Source organism: Nothobranchius furzeri, chromosome 2 (genome assembly GCF_043380555.1).
Source record: "Nothobranchius furzeri strain GRZ-AD chromosome 2, NfurGRZ-RIMD1, whole genome shotgun sequence".
NCBI lineage: Eukaryota > Metazoa > Chordata > Actinopteri > Cyprinodontiformes > Nothobranchiidae > Nothobranchius > Nothobranchius furzeri.
Window position 1 is genome coordinate 88,692,349 of NC_091742.1, and position 27,566 is coordinate 88,719,914.

The window sequence follows — 27,566 nt, forward strand, 5'->3', positions numbered from 1 at the left end:
CAGCACCAGGCTAAAGACCAAAGGTGACAGATCATTTGCTGCTGTAGCCCCCAGACTCTGGAACTCTCTCCCCCTGAGCCTGAGATCAGTGGACTCAGTGGTCTCCTTTAAAAAGCAGCTGAAGACTCACTTGTTCAAGCTGGCTTTTGTATGACCTTCTTCACCACTCTCTCTTTATTCTGCTCTCCCCACCTATTCCACCTTCCTCAGGATCCACTGATTTCCCTCTTTCCTATTCACTCTCTTTTAACATTTTTTAATCACAATTGTCTATTTTTGCTCATTTTAAATATATTTTTAAAGATTTTCTAAATGCTTTTTTATATTTTTACATTTTTTTTTTGTGAAGCGCCTCAGGATTTTTATCTTGAGAGGCGCTATAGAAATGATACTTTCTTCTTCTTCTTCTTCCCAGCCCTTTTGGCTTGGCACTTTTTGTTACTCTTTTACCCCTTTTGTGAATATCTGCCTTTTTGTTTTGTTTAATAAAATCCTTTGTTGGATACTTACCCTCTGTTATTATTCAACCCACACTCAGGGGCGGAGCTTGATATGTGCAACATGTGCGGCCAAACAGGGCGACAGTCTGGGAGGGGGGGTGGGGGTGGGCATTTAATTTCCTTTTTTTTTATATGAACAAAACATAGAAATTGCATATTCTTCATAATAATAATAGTGATGATAATAAACAACAAAGTTGTAGGTGTAATTTTTTTTCTTGTGTAGGGGGTCACAGGGGGTTCTCGCACAGGGCGCCATTTAGGCTAGCTCCGCCTCTGCCCACACTCAAACTTTATTGCTCCCTCAACAACCACATCACTCCTAGCAAGCCAAGGGACGTAATAACAACTTAAGGCGCTTTGCATTTGTCAGCCTCTAGATGGTGCTGTTAGAGAAGATTTGAGTCATCCTCGCGTTTCTGTATCAAACATGTCCTTCTGTCTCTATTTATTCCGTAAAGCATCGCAGACAAAACCCAGGCTGTAGGTTGTTTTCCAAGACAAAGAGATGCTGCTGCAGTTTTATTTCACAGTTCAGTTCATCGTCTCTCAAGTTCAAAGTTATCTTCTCCACCCAGTCCAGGTAAACGCTCACGTGGTTTAACATCATCACACACCTGTTTACAGATCAGCTACGTGTGTCCTGAAAAATAACTTTGCATCTCTAACACTGAAAGTTTTCCTAAAAGAATCTTAAATAAAAATTCACTGTGAGCTTTGGATGAAATTTCCAAAAGATTTATGTACAAATAAGAAAATGAAGCATGAATAACTCATAACATTGAACACATCGTGGCATAAAAACAGCTTCCAATCAAACTTTGCATTTTTTTATTTTAGGTGATTAAAGCAAAAATAAACCTAAAACACACACACACACACACACAGCTTCCCCACCAGAGTCAAATGAAATGATTCAGCTGCTTCTTATCTCTGAACTCTGCTCAGTACCGTCCAACAATCAGCTACGACGACACGGCGTGGAGATAAAACACTAAACCTCTACGGGTCAGATGTTGCAGAAAACTCACATCTGGAACATTTAACCTCAGGGAAACAAGCGTTCTCTCTTCGTTATCGTTGTTAAAGCTGCAAAAAAAGTTATAAACACCAAAATCAACCTATAAAAACCTATTTCTGTGTTAGAGATTAAACGTTTCAGACGCTCTTTAGAGCTACAGGATATCAGCTTCTTAAAAATGTGATCAGTTTCTGTTTGAGTTGCACTTCCAGCAGCTTTTCTAACATAACTTTGACTGGACTTGGTGGGTTTTAGGATCAACATGGCTCTTCTGACTCTAGCAAAAATGGCTTGAGACTAAAATAAACTAGGAAGATTGAACATGTATTTTTAGCGGAATATTACAGATAAAAACATGCAGACATCAACAACAATCTTCAACAATCAGAGCTAAAAACAAGCAGCAGACGTTTGACTCAGGTGGCTGCAGGACTAACCTACTAACTAACTAACTAACTGAAGGCTCCTCTTGGTTAGTTTAAAGCAGGCGTGGGCAACCCTGGACCTCGAGGGCTGTATCCTGCGTGTCTTTGCTCCAAAAATTCTGATTCAGTGGTTGATTCCCCTGTTCAGCAGCTCATCAGGCTCTGCAGAAGCCTGTTAATCACCTGCTGATTGAAATCAGGTGTGTTGAAGCAGGGCTGAAACTAAAATATGCTGGATCGGCCCTCGATGGACCAGGGTTCCCCACCCCTGGTTTAAAGCAAAGAGAAAACAATTAAGACCACTGGGCTGATAGCAGGCATAGAAGTAGAGAGGCTGAGCTGCTGGTTAAGAGCTGGATGGATGCTGACGTTCTTCTCTGGTTTGGTTTAGAGAATGTGCTGCAGGAGCTGAACAACACTGGAGCCATGGACGTAATTTGGGGGGGGGGGGGGGGGGACAGGTCCCCCCCCACTTTTTCAAAAGTCAAGTTTTGACCCCTGCACTTTTTACCATCCAAAAACAATATTACGCTATTTTAGATTGACACTGGTTGAGCTCTAGGACCAAGCAGAAAACAACCGTCTGTGTTGAAGCCTGTTTACCATTAGAGCATACTGTAAAGATTCCCCCCCCCACACACACACACACACACACACTCCATGTCCCCCCCACTTCTAAAGTGAAAATTACGTCTGGAGCAACGTTACGCTCCGGTGATGAGCTAACGTTCAGATCAACAAGGAAATGGAATGCTCAAAGCAGCTGGCTCCAAATGCATGCTTCTGATTAATGAATATATTAGTTTGACAGCTGAAATGAAAGACACCCAGACACTCCTGCTGCAGATGATCCTACAGCAGGTAACCTGGTGCTTACTTCAGGAAATGATGTCCCGTTTGTACCCAACTTCACAGCATTAACTCTACACACACTCCTGAAAGCATGAAGTCATTTTCTTCTAAAATACCTAAAGTATAAGTCAGGTCTGTATCCATGGTTACCAACCTGCTCCTAGCATGCACGTGTTTAACATCACCTTCAAACAGAGCCCATGTACAGTTAAACGCTGTCTAATTAAAGCCCGTTTGGATTCATTTGTGTTTACCTGACACCAGCGCATTCAAGCATTGGTTTAGTTAAAGAGTAAGTCACCCCTACAAGAAACTTACTCCACTCCAACTTCATGTTTGAAAAATGCAACAAATGCTGTTGCGTGGCAGACCAAGAGGGCGGAGCTACTAACAAATACACACAAACAGGCTCACAACAACATTGTGACATTTTAATGCACCAGCTAACATCATAGTGTACCTCTTAGCCAATAGCAGTTGCACATTTAAAATCAAATGCAGTGCAGAGTTTTTACCTGGAGAGGGCGCTGACACTGAGTTTTAGGCAGAATATTTAAATTTGAACTAAGATGCCCTAAAGTGCCAAATTATTGACTACACGTGTCTAGAGCATGATTAGACACTCACACATTAGACACTTTATTAGTTTATCAGCAAACAAAAGTTGATTTCGGGGTGACTTGCTCTTAAAAAAAATCTAAAATTGGTGTACCTTTCGAATAAATAATGTAAAAACACTCACTCCAACATTATTTCTATATTATTATAACCCTATGTTAAATTTAAGTTAATATTTGCCCCAAATTTATACAAAAATTAAAAAGTAGTTATTTTAATCAGCTTTTTTTAAGAGTTAGTCAAAGAAGAGCCCAACTGACACAAATGTTGGTCCAATTCATTCCATATAATTACACACCAATTTCATACCATTTATTAGGCAGTTCCCCAACAATCTCCCACTATAACGAGCCAGTGATGGAACCCTGAACATAGATCATGTTGGGGTTTTATGAGTTGCAGTAACATTCATTCAGTCCTTTAAACTCAGCGTTCCCAAACAGAACTCAGCATCGACACGTCCCACCAGACTCTTAATCAGCGGCTCAAACCAAAGGTCAAGGCCACGGAGAGGTTGTGTCACTGCATCAGATCTGTGCAAGATGTAAATAAAGGAACCCCCTCCGTCGATGCAGACGAGCATCCGCCTCAGACGTTCCGGTGTCACATCGATTAAAACATCACAGACATTTGTCCTTTATTCCTACCTACTCTAATAACCAGTAAGATGGACGGAGCAACATGGTGGTTGGACATTTCACAGACACATGATCGTACAAATCAAGACAACTAATGTGTTTGCTACCAGAACGGTCAGGGCTCTAAAGAACAGTTGCAGGCCATCAACACCCTGCAGGAACCTTTAATAACAAATATTTCACTATTTTTAATTGAATAATTAGCTAACTACTGAAAATACATCTTAAAATGTGGAAAATCCTTTCCTTCCTTTAAGGAAAGTCTTTGTGTAATATTTTTTCAGGGTGCTGACCCTCATGTTGATGAGATTGTTCTTTTCATGGTTGTACTACGAATTATCTAAGCTGCTACTCTTTTTCTATTTGCAACAGACCCACACAGACACAGTACGTACAGTATTTACAAAATTGTTTTATCCTGCATTTAGTGATATTGGCTGAGGAGAGGCAGACAGCTCATGGGTCAGACTGGTGATTGCCCTAAAGTCTTACTGCTGGTAGAAGCCTTGTAAAGATGGTCGATAAGAGAGGTATGGAGCTTACCCAACAATCAGGCTTACAGTACAAGGTCTGGGGAGAAAATAACGGTCCGATGTAGGGTAGGATCTTAAAATATGTCTTATTTGGACCTAACAAGGACACAAATTCACTCCCAGTGCTTCCCCTAGACTTGAAGGGCACCATTAGCTCTTCAAGCTGAGTTACGAGGGGCTGCAGAATCAGATGCCTCCCCAAAGAAGCATCGTCAGTTTAGAGGAAAGTCTGGGCGTCCCAGTTAGGGCTCCATATGACCCTTGACCCAGAAGACAAGTTCAAGTGGGCCACCGAATTTAGCTTGAGTCCCAGTTCTTTTATTTTTTAACAGCAGCTGAGCTAAAGACATCTAGGGAGAATCTGATTTTAAACAGAAAGATGCAAGAAAACTTAAAAGTTCCCAACACCCTGGCATGCAAACAAGTTTGGCTAGCATGTACGAGTATACATGCTAAGCAACACACCGGATATCATATACAAGTATACACGCTTGCAACACAACATCTAGCATATAGAAGTATACATGCTTGCAACATGCTAGCTAGCATTTTGCTAGCATGTACAAGTATACATGCTAGCAACACACCGACTAGCATATACAAGCATACATACTTGCAACATACTAGCTAGTACGTTGCTAGCATGTACATGTAAACATGCTAGCAACACACCGGCTAGCATACACAAGTATACATGCTAGCAACCCACTGGCTAGCATATACAAGTATACATGCTTGCAACATGCTAGCTAGCATTTTGCTAGCATGTACAAGTATACATGCTAGCAACACACCGACTAGCATATACAAGTATACATACTTGCGACATACTAGCTAGTAAGTTGCTAGCATGTACATGTAAACATGCTAGCAACACACTGGCTATCATATACAAGTATACATGCTTGCAACCCACTGGCTAGCATATACAAGTATACATGCTTGCAACATGCTAGCTAGAATGTTGCTAGCATGTACATGTATACATGCTAGCAACACACCGGCTAGCATACACAAGTATTCATGCTAGCAACACACGGGCTAGCATATACAAGTATTCATGCTAGCAACACACTGGCTAGCATGTAGCTGTACTTTCCTCTAATTTCTGAATGACGTCTAAAAACTCAATTTGAAATATCCCCCTGAAACACTATTAGAAGGGTCCGATAACAGTACCGTACCCCCCTCCCCGATATCCCAGTGAATGCCCGGTGTTAGGTGGTACAAGAAAAGGGGTGAGACTGGGATTGGATTTTAGGCTTTTTCTTTTTTACCTTAATTTCTAAAGCGAAATTTAAAACCCTGAAAATTGAGTCAGTTTTACTCAAAAAGCAAAATTAGACCCAGACTCATGTTTCTGTTTCCAGTCCTCTTCCAGTGAGCTGAAGCCTCATAACTAATCTACTGGCACTGTAATGTTAGCATTTATTGTCTTCCAGGGAGGAAATCATTCCCGATAGGTCCAACTATTCCTGTTCCTTAGAAACAAATGTATATTTTGGCAAAGACCTTTAAATAACCCCAAAACAGGTAGGCTTCTGTCCAGTTTGGGTAATTAGTTAATACTAGATTCTGATAGACCACTGGGTTCAGATTAAATATTTAAAAATGAATAAATCAGCAGCGTAAAAACAGGCACAGTACTCAGATCTCTCCTCGATGAATTGGCGGCTGATATAAAGAAGAGGGGTGGAGGACAAAAGGCAGAAGAAATGGGACATTTCTTTAGATGAACGGAAGACATCCTGTCCCCAGGTGGCAGGGACTAGAGACGGTAATATCTAATCCACAGCATTTTTGAACGAGTCCATGAGTTCATTGTCCTGTTAAATTATTGTTTTATAGCTTTTAATGTCAGTTTCATTCAGATGGAGGTACGATGAGCTCTGTTCTGGTGACATGGAAGTCCAGGTCCACACCAGTGACTCCTTCATGGTGTCCCTGTGTCTAGGAGATTCATGTCCCCAGCAGCAAGGGGTGGATCTCATTAGTGTCTCAAAAACAAAGTCAGTAGTGATTTTAGCAGAGGCAGGCCTTGTGCAAAGTCTGCAAGTTTGGCACACGCTCTGGACCAGTGATGGTTTCCAGGAGACAAACTGGGGACAACACTGGAGAACCTGACCAGGAGAACAAAGGACCCGTTTGCAGAACTCAGTTTCAGGTGAATAACACGCGTTAGGGGTGAGGGAAACAAAACAGGATTCTAGAGTAGAGCAGATTTTTTCCTCTGTGAGTAGAAAACTTCTATACCAGAGCTGAAGAAATATTCTCTGGACTTTATCGATCAAATGGAGCATAAGACGTGTTTCAGACCACATTAGAGGGAACTTACATGTTCTAATGGAAGATGTTCTAGATTAGAGGTCTGGTTTCATTTTGAGCACCAATTAGAAACACAGTACCTGTTCTTAAACAGCATGAGCATGCATGATTTCTGTATCTAGCAGATTTATTCTAGACCAGAGTCTAGGAGCTGAAGGTGTGCTCGGTAGTGGTTTGGTCTCTATCCTGGTTCTAACGCCTGATTCCTACGTGATGAAAGGAGCCGGTTAGAGAAGCAGATCTAGACCCAACTCGAGTGGACGTGGTTTCTGCATCTTAAAGACTTTAGACACTTTTACATCATTTTATTGGTGTTTGGAGCACTGAATGGGTCAGCTCCAGCGTATTTGACTGAGTTGTTGCAGCCATGTGTTCCTGCTCCAAGAACCAGCTGCTGCTTCTGGCTCCCAGAACTCGGCTGAAGACGAGAGAGGGTAGGGCGATCTTGGTTAGCGGGTCCAAAGCAATGGAATGCACTTCCCTCATCTGTTAGGCTCTCCTCGTCAGTAGCGGTTTTTAAAACGAGGCGGAGCATCAACTTTTATGTTCTGGCTTTTAACTCTGTGGGTTAGATGTTGCTGATATTTTATATGATCTTACCTTGTAAGTAAAACTTTGTTGGATTTATCTGTTTCTGTTCTATTCTTGTACATCATGTTGGTGGCATGATTCATGCCTGCAAGGTGCTCGATAAATAAAGGTTTGAGACGTGTTCTCTTCTAGACCGAGTCAATAGGAACATTTCTAATGCTATGTCTGATGATAGGGGCGTGGTCTAGACCAGAGGGGAGGGAATGTGATTGGTTTCCAGTAGAGGAGATTCACAGTCGGATTCCATAGTGTCTCCATCAGCGTGGTCCTCAGCGCCAATCACAGTGCTGGACTCTACTGGAGCCTCATCCTAGAACAACACATCGCATCAATGGGTGCTGGCGGGAAGGTACTTGTTGGAGGTCTGCAGGTGTTTGGTCTCTTACCGTCACCCAGGGGTGGGAGAGGACTTCTTCAGCCGTGAATCGAGCGTCCACGTTCACCTGCAGCATTTGACTAATCAGCATCTGTGGAAGAGATCTTTATGTTTAAGTCGTCGTCGTCGTCTTCCTCCGCTTATCCGGATCCGGGTCGCGGGGGCAGCATCCCAACTAGGGAGCTCCAGACTGTCCTCACCATCGGACCCCAAGGCGTTCCCGGACCAGATTGGAGATGTAACCTCTCCAATGTGTCCTGGGTCGACCCGGGGGCCTCCTGCCGGCAGGACATGCCCGAAACACCTCCCCAGGGAGGCGTCCAAGAGGCATCCTGACCAGATACCCAAACCACCTCAACTGACTCCTTTCAATCCGGAGGAGCAGCGGTTCTACTCCGAGTCCCTCCCGAATGTCCGAGCTCCTCACCCTATCTCTAAGGCTGAGCCTGGCCACCCTACGGAGGAAACTCATTTCGGCCGCTTGTATCCGCGATCTCGTTCTTTCGGTCATTACCCAAAGCTCATGACCATAGGTGAGGATTGGGACGTAGATCGACCGGTAAATCGAGAGCCTGGCTTTCTGGCTCAGCTCCCTCTTCACCACGACAGATCGGTTCAGTGTCCGCATCACTGCAGATGCTGAACCAATCCGCTTGTCGATCTCCCGATCCCTCCTACCCTCACTCGTGAACAAGACCCCGAGATACTTAAACTCCTCCACTTGAGGTAGGACCTCTCCCGACCTGGAGTTGGCAAGCCACCCTTTTCCGGTCGAGAACCATGGTCTCAGATTTGGAGGTGCTGATCCTCATCCCAGCCGCTTCACACACTCGGCCGCGAACCTACCCAGCAAGAGCTGAAGGTCAGAGCTGGATGAAGCGTGGAGGACCACATCATCCGCAAAAAGCAGAGACGAGATTCTCCTGCCACCAAACTCGACACACTCCACAACACAGCTGCGCCTAGAAATTCTGTCCATAAAAGTAATGAACAGAACTGGTGACAAAGGGCAGCCCTGGCGGAGTCCAACCCTCTCCGGGAACAGGTCCGACTTACTACCGGCTGCTATGCGGACCAAACTCACGCTCCTCTGGTAAAGAGACTGAATGGCCCTTAACAGAAAGCCACCCACCCCATACTCCTGGAGCGTCCCCCACAGGGTGCCCCTGGGGACACGGTCATAAGCCTTCTCCAAATCCACAAAACACATGTGGATTGGTTGGGCAAACTCCCATGCCCCCTCCATCACCCTTGCAAGGGTATAGAGCTGGTCCACAGTTCCACGGCCAGGACGAAAACCACATTGCTCCTCCTCAATCTGAGATTCAACTATCGATCGGACCCTCCTCTCCAGTACCTTGGAGTAGACCTTTCCAGGGAGGCTGAGGAGTGTGATCCCCCTATAGTTGGAACACACCCTCAGGTCACCCTTCTTATAGATGGGGACCACCACCCCAGTCTGCCACTCTACAGGAACTGCCCCCGATGACCACGCAATGTTGCAGAGACGCGTCAACCACGACAGCCCTACAACATCCACAGCCTTGAGATACCCAGAACGAACCTCATATGAAAGCTAATTCATCCTGTTAGCACTGGTATTAAAACCTGCCATATCTGACAGGGCTCAGAAAAATCTACTGTTTGTGAAGATTGTTCATAATCAAGGTGTTGTAGGGAAATAAAGATGCTTATCTTAGAATAAATTTGATTGGATCCTTAACCACCACGTGAAGCATCTAAAACACAATTATTCAGGACCAAACAAGCTGGTTGTACCTTTGCTGGAAGGCTGATGGTGTCCCAATCTGGAGACGGGAACTCCAGCTTCCCTTTGAGGATCTGATCAAACAGCTCCTCCTGAACGTTGTTCTCGCTGAGGAACATAAAGTCCATCCCAGAAAACTTAACTCATTTGGTGTATTAATCAGAAAAGAGCTATCTGCTGCAGGTAAGACACTGACTACACAGCAGAAGTCCAAATTAAATCAATAACGATGGTGCATTCACTGACCTTCTGAAAGGAGGAAATCCACATAGCAGGATGTAGGCGATCACTCCTGCAGCCCAGATGTCCACCTTTAGACCATAACTGCACACGAACACAAGAACAACTGTCTGTTACCCAACTAAAGTCAACTTACATCAAATTTAAATAAGCATCTTTCTTTTATTTTAACACATCTGACATTCCACATTTAATTTAGTTCTTCAGGCGTTCGAGAGAAGAACCAGCTGCACTTCACAAACTACATCCATCACAAGCAGCTTCCAGTCAGAATGAGAGCAGCAGATGTTCTCCAAGGACGAGCTCTCATTGGTCCTGGTGTGGGCCCAACCATCGCTCTGCATCGCCTCTACTGACACCAGGAATTAAACGTGACGTTAATCTGAAAGCCTCTGGGCGCGGATGACTCAGCGACCATCTCAGTAAGTCCTTAGATAAACACCGTCGTCCTCTCTTACCCCGTTTCAGCGATGATCTCTGGGGCGACGTATGTCGGCGTGCCACACACGGTGTAGAGCGGCCCCTCCACCACAGTCGCTAAACCGAAGTCCCCAAGCTTCAGGGACTTGGTGCCGTCTGGGTACTCACACACCTGAACAACAACAACAACAACAACAACAGCTCTTTTAATCAGAGATTTCTATCTCATATCAGAGAATAAAGCAGGTTAAAAAACAGTAAGGAGTCACAGTTGGAATTTTAATAATAAATTCAATATTTTCAGGTTTATAACGAAATAACATTTATAGTTTAGAGTCAAACATCTGCATTTTTCTTTTTATTGTAGGAACTGATTTTCACCAGCAGGTGGCAGGATTTCACCATTAAGTTAACTTCAGACTCATTTCTAACAAACTGATAAACGTGATTATGTTATGGAAACATAGATTCATATAAATCATGCTGTAAACAGGATTTTAGCAGCAACTCTAAAACATTTAAAGGCTGTTTGAACATAAACTACTTCAACTATCATCATCGACACCACAAAGCATCATGGGAGTTGAAGTGATAGTTGAAACCCTTCTTAAAATAAAAAAATAGAACTATTTAAAATAAAAATGTTTCTAATAGATACACGAACATTAATAAACTATAGATGAATACTTTAAGCTAACTTTATTAATACTTACTGGCCTTTATTTACATCTTTGTGTCTTTTAGGAACTTATTTTTAAATCTTAAGGCTCACAGATGTTTGGAACGTTAAAGAAAACATCCATGAAACCAGTTTGAACAGGTATGAGTGTGTTTCAGTACCAGCAGGTTCTCTGGTTTGATGTCTCTGTGGACGATGTTCATGCGGTGGAGGTACTTGATGGCTCCCGCCAGGTTGAACACCATGGCGCTGGCGTCATGCTCGCTGTACTTCGTAGAGGAAGTGATGGCGTCGAATAGATCGCCACCCTGACGGGAGACGGGAAAGCAGGAGTTAGTTTTCGGACCAAGACAGACTTTTAAACCAAACAAAGAAAGAGGAATAACCTTAACGAGCTCCATGACCAGGAAGAGCTGAGTCGGCGTTTCGTCTACTTCGATCAGCTGGATGATGCTGGGATGTCGGACCCTCCTGAGGACCGTCACCTCGTTTTCTATCAGGTGCTCCTGTTGACCGGAACACACACTCTGGTTTGAACCAGTTTAGGTAGTATTAATTATTAACATGTAATGCACTGATTTAGTAAATATGGACTTGTTTGGTGTAGCTTTTCTCATTCCAGACGGTCTGAAGGGTTTTTGGAGTTTTCCTTTCAACTTTAGCACATTTTGAAATATTTATTACGGCAACACTAAATAGTTTTGACACTAAGCTAACCAGCTGAATTCAACTGTGACAGCACTCTGTCGCCCTCTGCTGTTTAGAAACTGCACTTAAAGGATTTGTGGTTCAGGTTCAAAAACAAGCGGAATGTCTGAACGCTTTACGACAATAGCTGCTCACTGTGCTGGTAGCTAATATAAAGGCTAGCGGTTAGCTTTTTCAGTTTGCTGACCATAAGCACAAGAAGAATTTTGCTAATTTTGTTGGAATCATGGCAGAGCATGGAAGTTAAAGAGAATAACGTCTTTGGAGGCGAAGTTAAGAGCTAAAACCAGAGTAACCATTGGTGTGGTTGGAGGGAGCTAAAGGAGGCTACGTAATCACGGACCGATGATGACCTGGATTTGTTGCTATTGGACTTGTACGTAAATATATTTTTGTCCAACCGTGTGAATCTTTTTACTTTGTGACTTATTTTGTATCAGCCGGCTTGTGGTAGCGTTCGCTCGTTGTTAGCGCTAGCTACAACAGGCTGTGGCAGTGTTGTTAAATTAATTCCAATTTCATCAAGGAGGAGGGAGAAGGGGTGGGGTGGGGGCTTCTAGAGTCCTAGTTAGGACTCTGGAAGGCGCTATATCAAATACAGGCCATTACTCTGGCTCATCCCTTGAGTTACAGAGTATTTTATGCCTGAATATTTTATCGGTCAGCATTAATTTTATAAAACTGAACGTCTGAAGAACCGTTAATGAAAGCGTGTGTAGAGGATAAGCAGAAAGTTTGGCTGCTGGAAAAGAAAATATAAATAAATCAGCTGATTGGTTAAAAGTAAAGCAAATTTTCACAGCCTATCAGCAGGTTAATGATGGGAAAACCCATCTAAATAAACCAGATTCTTCTGCGATGATGTGAAAGAAGCACCACATGGTCCATTAGTCCAGCTAAATGATCCTCAGAAGATAAATGGTGTTTCTGATTAAAGGATTATTTGGTTTTTATCCTTTAAACCAGGACTTGTCTGTAACTAATATCAGGATTAGCTGTAATAATCTGTAATATCTAATCCTAACTTGTTACCTTCCCACAACAGCGAGCTTTGTCGATGATCTTCAGAGCGTACTCCTGTCCCGTCGCCCTGCAAACACGCAGATTACGACTCATATTAATATTATACATAACTGGTTATATTAGCTGCGTGGGAAATGAACTGATGAATGTTGGAGCTGATGGAGGGTGAGGGTGCTGTCGTGTAGTGATGGAGGTTACCTCTCCACACACTCCTTCACCACGGCAAAGTTTCCGTCCCCGATCACCTTTCCAACCTTGTATTTGTCGTTGATGATGGAGGAAGAAACCGAGCGGTTTCCGTTCACTGCGAGAACAAACGACACGTTTCCAGGTTCAGCCCAGAACCACACAGATGAATCATAAAACGCTCAAACCTTCAGCGTCGTCGTCTTCCTGCTCTGCTTCTTCGTTGACGTCGGTGGAGGAGGAGCGACGAGGAGAAACCTGCACAGAAACATTTATTTAAGGAGGAAAACCGGAGAGAACGACTGAAACGGGATCAAAGCGTCTCCCGTCCCACCTTCAAGTTCCGCCGTGCTCCAGGACTGGTGGGAGACGGGCTGGACCTGCTGGACTTCACCGGCTGTGATCCTGATGTCTCATTGGCTGCTGGGAGAATAAACCATCTGATTGGTCGGGATGGACAAGGACTTAATCTGTGAGTTTTAGTTTTGCAGTGTGTCTGAATTTATTTACGTTTTATATAATATATTAAAAACTGTTTGGTGTTCAATTAATTTTGTGAAGTTTAATTTAAACTCATTTATAGTTTGTTGGCTTTGTCATTATTTCTCTTTTTATACCAGAAAAACTTTTATTTTTATCTTTTTCAGTTTGAATGCAGCGAAATGATCACAATTGAATAAAACTGTCTTATTATAGCACAAGTAAAGATGAACAGATTTGATGAGACGACGTGAGCAGGAACATTTCATAGAGGGGGTCTGACAAGGGCGCCCCCAAGGGGTGGCCAGGGGTGGCCATGGCAACCCCTGGAAAATTGCTGCCCCCCGGAAAAGCCAGTGTTAACAAATCATATTAGTGTTCACTCTAACCATATATTGATCTTGTATGTTCAAGACATAATTGTAAAACAAAATAAAAATAATACAATTATCGAGTAAAGAAATAATCAGAATAAAAAAAATACATGTTTCTGCTGCTCACCATTTAAAAAAAGTTTTTATCCCCATAGTTTTTTTTTTGTGAACACAGCAACAGGTGAATAATCCTAAAAAAAATTATTTTGAAATAAAATGTGTGATAACATTTTAAATAACTGAAGTGTATTTTTCTAAAATGTTTGCATTTGTAATATTGAAGTTAAATGTTTTGGATACCTACTGTTATTTTAATGAAAATGAATAAAGGTGCAATGCAGTACATCGCCACAGGCTAAATCCTCCCAGAGTTACCACAAGGACCAATTTGGTGTGCCACCCCAAAAATTTCTTTGGCCCCATCAGGCCACCCCTATCAACATTTTCTGGAGGCGCCCCTGGGGTTTGAGGTTAAACCAGCTAACGTACGTCTGTAGCTAACAGGTAAAGAGGGGGAGGAGTTCTCCTACCTGGACCAGGTGACTTGGACCTGGGCGGGCCTTTGGGCGGTGCCTTAGAGGAGGAGGAGAAACCGGAGCTGCTGGGAGTTTTAGGAGTTTTCTGAGGAGCAACCGAGCGAGAAGGTTTGGTTCTGCACTCTGGCCAGGAGAGAGAGGAAATAAAAAATAACTCTGACTTTGGTGTTTAAAGTCAAATAAATACAGCAACAGGTAGAGCTACTTATGACTGTAATGAGAAGAAGAACAAAAACAGGAAATTTATTATAAGTTTATAGTTTTTTTTTATTGGAGATCTTTCCCAGACTGGTTCTCCATGGTCGGTGTGGTTCTAACACTTTAGTTCACTTCACTTTAATTCTATAGCGCCAACAAGAGTCGCCTCAGGGCGCCCGTTGAGTTCAGTTCATTCTTTATTCCAGTTAGATTAAAGTTTCCAATGAGACGAGCCCAGCAGGTTGCATCACAGGGGCGTGTCCAGGGAGTGGCCTGGGGTAGCATATGCCACCCATGGAATCTGATTGGCCACCCCAGGTGCCACCACACTAATTTACCTTTAAACAGGCTTTTCATTGTCCACAAAAGGCTTGGGGATCAAACAAAAAAAGCATAACCATTGGTGCCACCCATGCACAAAGCTGTGCCTCACCTGGGCCACCCCATTTTAAAAGATCTGGACACGCCACTGTTGCATCGAGTCACTGACTTGTGTCAGAGACGTTACAGCAACGCCCCCCGCTGTGTAGAACATTCAGACATGATTATAATATTCTCAGTATAAAGTATGAAGTGTGTCGTCGTGCTTTACCGGTCACGAAGGCTGCTGTTTTACCGGCGTGAGTCAGCACAAAGTCGTCCTGAGCGTAGCGAAACTTCTCTGGACCGCACGCCATGAACACGTCATCATCACCGAAGAACTCCTGCAAACAGGTCAGCTACACATACACACACACACACACACACAGTATGTGTGTGTTAGATGGGGCAGACGACAGATGCTGCTGGCGCCGTTCCAACAGCCTCTGACAGACAGAAACAAACACAACGAGCTGTCGGAGAACCGTCTGAGGATTAAATATTATTCAGCAGAACGTTCCGGTTTTATCCAGACAGACAGGACAGAGCGGGAGAGAAGGAAAGAGGGATGAAACAAAGTTCTAGAACTTCTGTAGGATCCACCTGGAGAACCAGATTCTTTATCAATGTCAGAAACAACTCAGAATGTCAATGCTGCTCTGTTGCCATGGAAACCAAACCCCCATAACCCCCATCCTGGAACTGGACCGGACATTCCACGTGTGTCCGTGTGTGTCCATAGCAACCAAATGTTGCTAGACAACAGGTCACCATGGTAACCAGACAGCAGCGTGGGAAGATAAGAGTTTAAAAGTCTTCAAAGCTCAAGGGAGAGGAGCTAAGCTGGTAACTAGCAGAAGTAATGAGAGTGAATACCAAAAGGAGGGTATTACAGGGATTACAGATTACACCTTTAAATAAAGTAATCTAACAGTTCATCTCAAAAACAGCTGTTATAATTGTTTACTGTTAGTTTAGCAAAGATTTAAACACAAGATTTAGACATTTTCTTTAAATTATAATTTCCTGATTTCCTTTGACTCACGGATGTTGGCGATTTCTAGAAGGACCAGAAGAGGCGAGGCTCTCATCTCAGATGACACTTTATGACACTAAATATGAATATTGACCCAGTTTTTTACACATTAGTCTGGATCAGAAACCTGATGCGGTTCTATTTGCTTTTTAAACATTTTTCCCATCATATGAGGTTAAAGACTCGTGTTAATAAGTCCCGGACAAACAGAAGACCTGTTTAATCTTGTTAGGACTCATTAATGTGTCTGACTTCATTAATAATTATTACTTAACTTTATTATAACAGGTACATGTGGAGCGGCGTTGATCCGTGAACCACAGAAACAAATACTGAAGACGTGTTTGAAGTTCTGAAAGGAAACACTTTCATTATTATATTAACATTTTTTTTATTTTTCATTAACATAATTGATTTAAAAACTAATTCAGGGTTAATAATAATATTACATGGAGGCTTTTATTTTGAAGGTGCTGGAAGCTGCTGTTGCTTTTATATCCTTAAAGCTGCTGCAGCAGCATGATTTGTGTGTGTGTGTGTGTGTGTGTGTGTGTGTGTGTGTGTGTGTGTGTGTGTGTGTGTGTGTGTGTGTGTGATTACATAAAAACGTTTTGTACATTAATTAGAGCTGCGTTCACAACATCAAACATCCTTCAGTCATTCTGACGCCCCGATGAGTTTTCTGCTGCCTTTGCTTTTCCTCGGCTTTGTCTTCATCACACACTTATCTGTGAGTGTGTGTGTGTGTGTTAAAAATAGCCTAGCCAGCGAGTGTGTGATAAATTTAAATCCTCACCCTGAAATGAGTTAGAAAAGGCTTTCAGTGAGGATCAGAACATATTCCGAGCTGCAGCTCCTCAGCTGGACTCCAGACTCTCTAAACCACGGCTCCATCTCTTCCCATCAGCAACTTTGCAACGAGCTTTGGTTTAATTTCTTCTGTCTGATTTATTCAACTGGGCTCAAACTGTCTGATTCGACTTTACTTAATGAAAAACGTCTTTCTAAATAATAACGACTGTACTGGAATCAACACAGAGAAAATAAACTCAAATGCCTAAATGTCTGATTAAAAGACTCATTTTTCTGAAAGTGTAAATATAGAAATATAACATTAATGGGAGAGCTAGAATGGCTGCATGGCCACAGTGTACTGAAACTACATGTCAGTGTACCAGGACGCTGGTTCGGTGACAGATATTGTTTATTTACATAAAACAAATTAGTGAGTAGGTTGGACAGCTTTCAGTTTCTGGGATCAGACTTTACAGCTGCTGAAATATTAAGTAAAAAAATAAGTTTGAGACTTTTTCACAAACCCAACGAGAAGTCAAACACTACTGATGACATCACTGTAACTATATAATCTGCTTTATTTTAAAGCTACTTTGGCAAATCTGTGTAACAAGCTAGCTTAAAACATTGTTTTCATGCTTCCTAACAACATTCACCAAACCACCGCACTTCCATGGGATCTCCATTCATAACACACTATTTAGCAGCAGAACACCACTGGTGTGAGGTTCTCCGCTCAATAATATCAGAGGAGGAACAGCCAGATGCTACCACTTCAACTTTAGGGCAAACTACCAGAGTCCCACAGAGAAAAACACCGTCTGAAGCCAAGGGCAACAAACGATGTTTGGACCTAGAAAGCAGCGACTGGTGTTTTGCGCTCTCTCGTTTCCTCTAGCTTTGCTGGTTCTGGTATAGAGGGACATGGCCTGGAGACGATAGCTGACGGGAGGGGTGAGTCTTCCGTGATTGTGTTCGAAAGCTAGGTGGTTTTGTAGATTTGCTATTGCAGCTTTAATATAACAGTAATACTTGCAGATCCTCCACCAGGGGGCAGCAAAGATGTATAGGACTAGATATGACAGGTTTCTGATGAAGGTACTAATTCTGATACTACACCTGAAGGCTTTAAATTCACCAATTCTTGACATGTGTCTTGCCCATGTATGTCTGATCTCTGAATTGTGTGTACTGAAACTCTAATTTCCCTCTGGGATTAATAAAGTATTGATTGATTGATTGATTGACTGATTGATTGATTGATGATTGATTGATTGATTGAAGGTCTCCTGGGCAGAGAGGTGGGGTCATAGGTAGGATGAATGACTGCCCTGTGAGTGGTTTTCTGTCGGGACTCTGGTGCTCCTCGTACCGGTGGAACGCTCTCGGTTATCTTACCTGTTTTCCGTCCAGCGTGTACAGCCTCTTCACGGCTCCAGAGTCCAGCTTGATGGCCTCTGTGATGTCAGCCAGCACCTGTTCGAAGGAGTGAGCCGTCTTCTTGTTCAGCAGGATCCTCACGGCCTTCCGAGGCTTCACGCCGCTGCGGATCACCGTCACTAGCTTGGGTTTGATGAACTCTTTGCTGTCTCTGCCCTCCCGACCCTCGGGGCGATCTTTGGGGACGGCGTTGTTGCTCGTCGACACTCCGGTGGACGTGGTGGTGGTCCGGCTGGAGCTCGCGGTGTTGGTCCCAGCGCTGGCGCCGGGCTTCCAGCTCGGGACGGAGATCTTGGTGTAGTCGACCTTCCGATAAGGCTCGTTGGACGCACAAACGTAGCACTCACCTGAGCAGAAAGAGACACTCGGGTCTAAGGCTGTCAAGTTTAGGGGAAGAATCAACACCAAAAGATCAAAGTTACGATCTTTATTTCAGTCATGTGAAGCTTTTCTAAATGTGAAGGCAAAAAAATACATTTTAAATTTAAATCTGAGACTCTGAGGGAGTTCAGAGATCAGCAGCTGTTGTCCGAGTCCAGCTGTGAGAGGAGGCAGACGGAGAGAAGGTGACAGCAGACGTCAGACCGGGTATGTGTTCTGGGATCAGCCTGCCAGCCATCAGGATGTCAGGGTATCTGCAGGTTTAAAGGAGCCAAATTTAAGACTTTTTAAGACCTTTTTAAGGCCACTTTGACCAAATTTAAGCTATTTTTAAAATTAATTTTAAGCTATAATTTCCAGCTATTGCCTAGAAACGGTGCTAACCACGTCGCGAACGTGGGATTAGCCATCCAGTTACCATTAAACTCGCACTTCCCCATGGCGCAAGCTCCCACTAGCTTAACCAGCTAATGTGCTCATCTAAAAATAGCCCCCTTTCACAACCAACTGAACGTGTACGGTTCCGCTTACGCCAACATCGTACACAAAAAATGCTGAACACTAGAAATTCACGAACATTTTATAGAAATCAAATAATCTTGTTTATTTGGTCTTTGGTCATTTAAGACCTTTGGAAACTGGATTTAAGGATTATTTGTCATTTTTAAGGATTTTCAAGGCCTTAAATTTGGAAAAGCAAATTTAAGACTTTTTAAGACTTTTCAAGGACCCGCGGATACCCTGGGATGTTCATCAGAATCCAAACAGGAAGAACGACACGGAGAAGGACGAACATTCATCTCAGTCAGGAGGTCAGAAAGGAAAAGGCCTTAAACTCCATCGCCTGCATCGTTCTTACAATGTTTTACCTTCTTCAGCACTTAAGATGTTGGAGGTTTGAAGACTAATCTGAGTCCAAAACCTAAACTAGAAACAGCTAAACCTCACTAGAATAAAGAAAACAAAGTTAAACGTGTTAGGAGTTCTGGTCGGAGGGAAACCAGAACCGGTGATTTGTCATCCTGACGCAGGAACATTATCCAGAGAGAAACGACGAGTTTCCCACTCTGGACTCTCAGATTAAAGCCGTCACGGTCCACTCTCGGTGTTAATAAGTGCTTAGGATGCATCGGTCTCTGGCTGAACGGCTTCCTGCCACTAGCGCCTCATTAGTGGACATTACAGCCGGTCTCACATCAATACCCATGATCAGCTGATGTTCCTCAGAGGTGAGGGTTTGGTTCTGAGTCTAAAGCAGGACGGCGGGCTTCCATCCCGCCCTCTTCCTCTCTGTGACTCTAAACATCTGGGATCAGGTTGTAGGAACGTTTCAGCTCCTGCATCGATCAAGAAGGACTTACTTTGTGTTGATGGACACAGAAATAAATTATTCAGGTGTGTTTGCAAACTGAAGAGAGGAAGGGGGGGGTGTTAATGTTTCAGAGGGATGGATCAGCCATCAGGTTAAGTGTTTTATAAAAGCTTTAGAGGCAGCAAATGATCTAATCTTGGTTGAATGAAGGGAAAATGATATTTATTACCTTTCAGGTTGAGGTTAAAGCAGATGGTAAAGCAGGGGGCGCCTGCTCGGCTACGAGAGAACGCGTTTTCTCCTTTTCTGTTTGAGGAAATAAACTTTATCCGTTATGAAGTTTGTTAATCTAATAAAGGTAAAAAGTAATCTCATTTACTCATTTCTGATCCGAGATCAGCTCAGCGAACGTCACAGTGAAGCCAAAAACCATAAAGCTTCCACCTCATGGAAAATCCCCCTTTTGAAGCTCTTTACCATGTTTTACTGTCATTTCCCCTAACCCCCAAACTCGTGTTTGGCTGCATCCATGTGTTTTACTATCTCGGCTGTAAAGGATTTTCCTGCATCCAGGAGAAAGTTGCCCACTTGTGTCACTAGCTCCCCCTAAAGCTGAAACCTGGATATTCTGACAAATTACTTCTGCATCATGTCTACAAAGACGCACGTAACGGCCAGCACAGGATGTGTGTGAGGGAGCTGCTGCTTTGTATCAGACTGGATAGTCGGGTGGTTAGAACACCAGACTGGCATGTCGTTTTGTGCAGGTTCACCTTTCAAAGGGACAATAACTTTTGTTCTTCTTTTCGTAGCTCCACTTGCCAGGATTATGTTTTCCACTATTTAGTGGTAAACTGTTTAAAATTTAAGGACTAATCTGGTTTTTTCTTTGTTTATTTAGTCAGTGAGAGTCCATGTAAGGTGAGCAGATTAAAGGGACTTTACAGAGTTTTGAATTTTTATGCTCGCGATTGCCCCCTCAGGTCAAAAGCGTAACGGCAGCTTCAATAGTAGGCTCGTGCACGAGGCGCGCATGCTGTATGTGCACACTCCTTAACAAAAAAAACAGCTGAGACAGTCCCGTGTGTGTGTGTGGCCCAGAGGACAGGAGAACACGCAGCTAATTAATTAAAAAATTTGGCTCTGTACCTTTCTCTTCAGCACAGCCGACAAAGGTTTATGATGGGTCAGTCCTCCTGCATGCTCAGATCATTCCCTTCCCTTGCTTGAATAATTGTTCCAACATGAAAGTTGAACCCACATCTTTTTTATCTGTGAATTCAATGCCGATCAGCGAGTCTCAAATAAAAATTTGGGCATCTTTCTGTAAAAGAAATATACCATTAATGTAAAAAAGAACCTCTAAATAAACTATGTTCACATCCAGAATCGAACCTGGGTCTTCTGCACCAGAGTCTGACATCTTACTAGGTGAGCTAAAGCACCAGTGACGTCTTTTGTATCTGTAATATTTATATCCTTGATGACAGCAGCCTTGCCTACGACGCTGTTGTAGGTACGTTTTCTCAGAGCGAAAACGGGCAGAGCATCACTGAAAAGAACCACTTTATTTCCAGGTATTAAGTCAGGCTGACAAACATAACTCGTGTTTAAGATAAATGACATCTCAATAGTGCCAACGGTAATATTTTATCATATATTGTGCCTACATTTACTCTCAAAATGTTTAAAATAGCATGATCTGGCCTCTTTAGTCACATCCTGTTGGCCCCGCCCCCTCGATGAACAGGAAGTGCTGCGTTTAGATGCTTCTGTTCATCGCTCGGATTATAAATAATCACAGAATTACATTTAAACTACATTTTATCTGGAAAATACAGCATGTCAATGTTTATAAGGTTAGGACACCAGATACATAGTTGTTTCTTTGTTACACACAGACTAGCCGTTAGCTTATCAGTCCTGGACGACATGTCCAGCCTTTAGAAACATGGGCCTGAACCAGTAAATTGAAAGTAATTGTGGGTAATAATCTAAGGTAGTGGATTATTTACTAGAAAAAATTTTGTTAAATCAGAGTGTTTGTGGCGTTGCCGTGGGAGACGAGGCCTTGCTGACCTTTTAGCTCATTACTGTCCGAGATCCACTAAACTGCAGCAAGCAGAACCACATGCTTTAAATTAAAGAGAAATGCAGCCAGTCGGCTGTGAGGCAGAGCAAAGACACCTTGGTGGTGTGTGTCAGATACCAGACAGGGTCATCTACAGGCTGTCTCAACCCCGCAAACGGCAGGAAACACGTTCATAAAGTCCGTTCTTCACTCAGAAATCTAAAGTCCAGCGTTTAACCTTTGTTCAGATTTTGTATTCCTGGTTGTTTATTTACTTCAGAAGCCAGATCTTGAATCTGATAAAGACATCAGACCCAATTCACCCGTGTTCCAGTATGATTGTTGTGCTGGTGATGACCAGAATAACTACTGGTGAGGTGTTACTCTATTAATATGCACTCAAAAACGTCATATGAGATAATATCACGGGTCCAAGGCAGAATAAGTTTATTACAGCAGTGATCCCAACTCTTATTGGATTTTAAGGTTTGTTCTGTCAGGATCAACCAAAGAGCCGTAATGCCATCAGAGAAAAGACACAACGATGCAGAGCTGGGAATGAAGTCAGAATGAGAAAAAAGATAAATAAGTGAGAAATATTATTTTCAGAAAAGTCAAAAGACAAAAATATGAAGCTTAGAAAAGCAGGTTATTGTTGCTGCTCTGTAATAAAACCAGTCAACAGAATCATTAAATTATGTTATGAGAGTCTTTTTTTAGATGTGTGTATGATTTAGGCTCTTTTTGTGGAAAATGTGGAAAGTTTATTCCCCGTCCATGCATTTTCTACACCCGCTAATCCGGGGGGGGGGGGGGTCGATCTCCAGCAGTCTCTGGGCAAACAGGCGGGGTGCACCCTGTACAGGTTGCCAGTCCATCGCAGGGCAACACAGAGACACATAACCATGCACACACACACACACACACACACACACACACACACACACACACACACACACACACACACACACACACACACAATCAACCCAACAGTCTGAGTTTGGACGGTGGGAGGAAGCTGGAGTTCCCGGAGAGAACCCACACATGCAAACTCCATGCAGGAACACCCCGGGTCAGGATTCGAGCCGAAGACCTTCTTGCTGCAAGGCAACAGCGCTGACCACTGCACCACTGTGCAGCTTTCAACGACAAAATATTTTCTATACATGGAACAACGGAATCTAAAACTGAGTCTAAATTTTAAAGAAAAAACTTTTCTTCATAATTTGTGACTTGTGAGCGCAAATGGACTAGATCTAGAGATCTAGACCAGCCAAGAGATCTAGACCAGATCGAGAGATCTAGACCAGTCTAGAGATCTAGACCAGATCTAGAGATCTAGACCAGTCTAGAGATCTAGACTAGTCTAGAGATCTAGACCAACCTAGAGATCTAGACCAGTCTAGAGATCTAGACCAGATCTAGACCAACCTAGAGATCTAGACCAAATTAGAGATCTAGACCAGTCTAGAGATCTAGACCAGATCTAGACTAGCCTAGAGATCTAGACCAGATCTAGAGATCTAGACTAGCCTAGAGATCTAGACCAGATCTAGAGATCTAGACTAGCCTAGAGATCTAGACCAACCTAGAGGTCTAGATCAACCTAGACATCTAGACCAGCCTAGAGATCTAGACCAGATCTAGAGATCTAGACCAGCCTAGAGATCTAGACCAGATCTAGACTAGCCCAGAGATCTAGACCAGCCTAGAGATCTAGACCAGATCTAGAGATCTAGACCAGCCTAGAGATCTAGACCAGATCTAGAGACCTACACCAGCCTAGAGATCTAGACCAGATCTAGAGACCTACACCAGCCTAGAGATCTAGACCAGATCTAGAGACCTAGACCAGCCTAGAGATCTAGACTAGCCTAGAGATCTAGACTAGCCTAGAGATCTAGACCAGATCTAGAGATCTAGACTAGCCTAGAGATCTAGACCAACCTAGAGGTCTAGATCAACCTAGACATCTAGACCAGCCTAGAGATCTAGACCAGATCTAGAGATCTAGACCAGCCTAGAGATCTAGACCAGATCTAGACCAACCTAGAGATCTAGACCAGTCTAGAGATCTAGACCAGATCTAGACCAACCTAGAGATCTAGACCAAATTAGAGATCTAGACCAGTCTAGAGATCTAGACCAGATCTAGACTAGCCTAGAGATCTAGACCAGATCTAGAGATCTAGACTAGCCTAGAGATCTAGACCAGATCTAGAGATCTAGACTAGCCTAGAGATCTAGACCAACCTAGAGGTCTAGATCAACCTAGACATCTAGACCAGCCTAGAGATCTAGACCAGATCTAGAGATCTAGACCAGCCTAGAGATCTAGACCAGATCTAGACTAGCCCAGAGATCTAGACCAGCCTAGAGATCTAGACTAGCCTAGAGATCTAGACCAGATCTAGAGATCTAGACCAGCCTAGAGATCTAGACCAGATCTAGAGACCTACACCAGCCTAGAGATCTAGACCAGTCTAGAGATCTAGACTAGTCTAGAGATCTAGACCAACCTAGAGATCTGGACCAGCCAAGAGACCTAGACCAGATCTAGACCAGTCTAGAGATCTAGACCAGTCTAGAGATCTAGACCAGATCTAGACCAACCTAGAGATCTAGACCAAATTAGAGATCTAGACCAGTCTAGAGATCTAGACCAGATCTAGACTAGCCTAGAGATCTAGACCAGATCTAGAGATCTAGACTAGCCTAGAGATCTAGACCAGATCTAGAGATCTAGACTAGCCTAGAGATCTAGACCAACCTAGAGGTCTAGATCAACCTAGACATCTAGACCAGCCTAGAGATCTAGACCAGATCTAGAGATCTAGACCAGCCTAGAGATCTAGACCAGATCTAGACTAGCCCAGAGATCTAGACCAGCCTAGAGATCTAGACTAGCCTAGAGATCTAGACCAGATCTAGAGATCTAGACCAGCCTAGAGATCTAGACCAGATCTAGAGACCTACACCAGCCTAGAGATCTAGACCAGATCTAGAGACCTACACCAGCCTAGAGATCTAGACCAGATCTAGAGACCTAGACCAGCCTAGAGATCTAGACTAGCCTAGAGATCTAGACTAGCCTAGAGATCTAGACCAGATCTAGAGATCTAGACTAGCCTAGAGATCTAGACCAACCTAGAGGTCTAGATCAACCTAGACATCTAGACCAGCCTAGAGATCTAGACCAGATCTAGAGATCTAGACCAGCCTAGAGATCTAGACCAGATCTAGACTAGCCCAGAGATCTAGACCAGCCTAGAGATCTAGACTAGCCTAGAGATCTAGACCAGATCTAGAGACCTACACCAGCCTAGAGATCTAGACCAGATCTAGAGACCTACACCAGCCTAGAGATCTAGACCAGATCTAGAGACCTAGACCAGCCTAGAGATCTAGACTAGCCTAGAGATCTAGACTAGCCTAGAGATCTAGACCAGATCTAGAGATCTAGACCAGCCTAGAGATCTAGACCAGATCTAGAGACCTACACCAGCCTAGAGATCTAGACCAGATCTAGAGACCTACACCAACCTAGAGATCTAGACCAGATCTAGAGACCTAGACCAGCCTAGAGATCTAGACCAACCTAGAGATCTAGACTGCAGTAGCAACAGATTACGTTCTGCAGGTCAGTCTAGCCACGCTCAAGCAGCAAATGTTTAAAAATTCTATCAGGCCTTGGTCCATTTATTTAAAAACAATACTCAATCCGTCACAATTAGAAGTTTAAAACAGTCCTACCTTCAACCAGTTCGTCCATACTGGTGATCTTCTTGCTGCCATCTATGGTGTAGATTGTACGAACTCCTTGAGGGAGATGTAGGTTATCTGCTAGCGACCGCGTCAGCTCCATCAGCAGAGCGTCGTACGATCTGAACCGGTCACTGGAGACAGCGTACACCAGGCCCTTGAAGTACCGATCCCCATTTCGATAGAACCGTACCTTTTTGGCGCGTCTTTCCGAGGTGAGGGCCTGAAGGGTCCGGGTCCGGTAGTAGCTACAGTTGGCGCTGTGAGCGGGACTGGGAACCAGGCTGCTGCCCCTGGAACTGGGACCAGACCCTCCACCGCTGCCAGTGGAGTCGTCTCTCTTGGCTCTAGTGGTCCGTCCTCGCCGAACCTTGTTACGTTCATCGAAATGTTCTAACTCAAGAGTCTTACTCAGCGACATGGTGAAAGACGGTCTGGGAGCCTTCAACTGAGTTTGTGCAACAAAAGATTCATAATCCAAGGAAAGAAAGTAAACTGTTTAATCCAGGTTATCTGGTCCAGAACCAGCTCATCATGTGTTGATTATCCCAAGGAAATCGGTTGTTTTGAATGACTCCAAAAGTCCCGTTATGATTATGGAACACTAGTAAGACCATTTTATTGATACCAGATGTCCATAACTCCTGCCTAGTCCAGGACTAAGTCGTTATCTCAGGACACGGTCTTTGTGCAGTGGTTCGGTCAGATAGGTGATGTTCCAGCAGGGAGGTGATCTGTCAGAGCCAGGTTGTAGATGAATACTACAAAGATGTGTTTAGGACATCAAAAATGAAGCCAATGTCCTGAAGAGACTTTACTGCAGTCTCAGTGACCCCACCGCCACCTCAGCTGTCTGCCTGGGAAACACTGTCCAGCAGATCCAGTGAAACCAGTTCAGCTCCCAAGTCAGGCCAGAAAAACCAAGTCAGTGAACCCTAATCCCAATAATCCCTTTGGGGGCTTCCTGTTTCTGCCACAGTTCTAATCTTTTGGATCCTCAGCATCCGTCCCTGAGAAAAGAAGGAGACAATCAGACAGTTTCCTGGATGTCCCTTCATCTTTAGAGGAGGGGGACACAGCTGGTCCTGTCAGGTTGATGCAGGAGGGTGCAGCTGTCCTGCTTTTTAATTATAATGTATGCCCAGTTCTACTCAGAATTATGTTAAACATGATTCCTGCAGGTTTTAATGCACCCAACCCTGAAAAAGAGGCTGTTTCCTACATCAGCTGCTTTATCAGCTTATATTCTAGAATCTAGCCAGATGAAATAAAATCTGAAGCTAAAATGAATCTAGAACCCGAGAGAAGTGAGTTTTACCTGATGAATGAGATGATTTATCCATCAATCCTCCCGGCTGAGCTGACAGGGAGGAACCCACCAATAATTCCGCGAAGCCGGTTTGTTGCTAAGGAGGCTTTCTCCTCCTCCCCCTCCTCTCGGTACCGTGTTCCGGTCTGTTCCGGTGGATCCAAATGGACCCGCCGCTACCCACGGGACCGAGCCGGTGTGTTAGCCCGGGATACAGGGATGCAGCGGCGGCAGGTTCCACCTGCGGAGGACCGGGATGCTCCGAGCCAGGCGGCGGACAGCAGCAGCATGGCCGCTGCAGCAGAGAGGAGACACCGGCTCACAGCCCCCGCCCTCCCCGGCCTGCGCGGCCTCTCAGCGGCTCTGCGTGGAGCCGCGTCACCCTCCCTCCTCTCCTGTCCTTTGTCCACCTCTCGCTGTCTCTGTCTCCTGCCCGTCTCTCTTTAAACCCACATCTCGGTTATTAAAATAGCTCAGTTACAGATTTAATAAGTAAAAACCTAACATAACACACCCGAACAGCACTCTCTGTTCAAACCGCCTCATTAAAAGTCTAACTCAGATATTTAATAAATAAAAAAATAATTTAGAATCATTTTTTTCTTTTGT

At 43.8% G+C, this 27,566-nt stretch overlaps 1 protein-coding gene across 2 annotated transcripts; it reads right to left on the reverse strand.

Moving 5' to 3' along the window:
- Positions 1-988: 988 nt before the first annotated feature.
- On the reverse strand, positions 989-27,296 carry LOC107376802 (serine/threonine-protein kinase DCLK2). Of its 2 annotated transcripts, none has more exons than XM_015946078.3 (16): positions 26,967-27,296; positions 25,640-26,658; positions 18,081-18,469; positions 15,084-15,210; positions 14,288-14,416; positions 13,238-13,323; positions 13,092-13,161; positions 12,916-13,021; positions 12,727-12,784; positions 11,373-11,492; positions 11,148-11,294; positions 10,346-10,479; positions 9,894-9,971; positions 9,659-9,755; positions 7,890-7,970; positions 989-7,813 (listed from the first exon to the last, which is right to left on the reverse strand). In XM_015946078.3, the coding sequence occupies exons 2-16, from the start codon at positions 26,067-26,069 to the stop codon at positions 7,688-7,690; spliced, it is 2,178 nt and encodes a 725-aa protein (XP_015801564.3). In that variant the 5' UTR covers positions 26,070-26,658; positions 26,967-27,296; the 3' UTR covers positions 989-7,687. The 2 variants fall into 2 exon arrangements, with proteins under 2 accessions (XP_015801564.3, XP_015801563.3); XM_015946077.3 differs by having other exon boundaries at positions 13,238-13,326.
- Positions 27,297-27,566: the final 270 nt, after the last annotated feature.

Coding starts and splice junctions, on each gene's coding strand:
- LOC107376802 (XM_015946077.3), bottom strand. CDS start 26,069: ATGTCGCTGAGTAAGACTCTTGAGTTAGAACATTTCGATGAACGTAAC. Junction 12,785..12,915: donor GTGAAGGAGTGTGTGGAGAG/GTAACCTCCATC, acceptor GCGTGTTTGCAG/GGCGACGGGACAGGAGTACG. Junction 9,756..9,893: donor GGATTTCCTCCTTTCAGAAG/GTCAGTGAATGC, acceptor TATGTTCCTCAG/CGAGAACAACGTTCAGGAGG.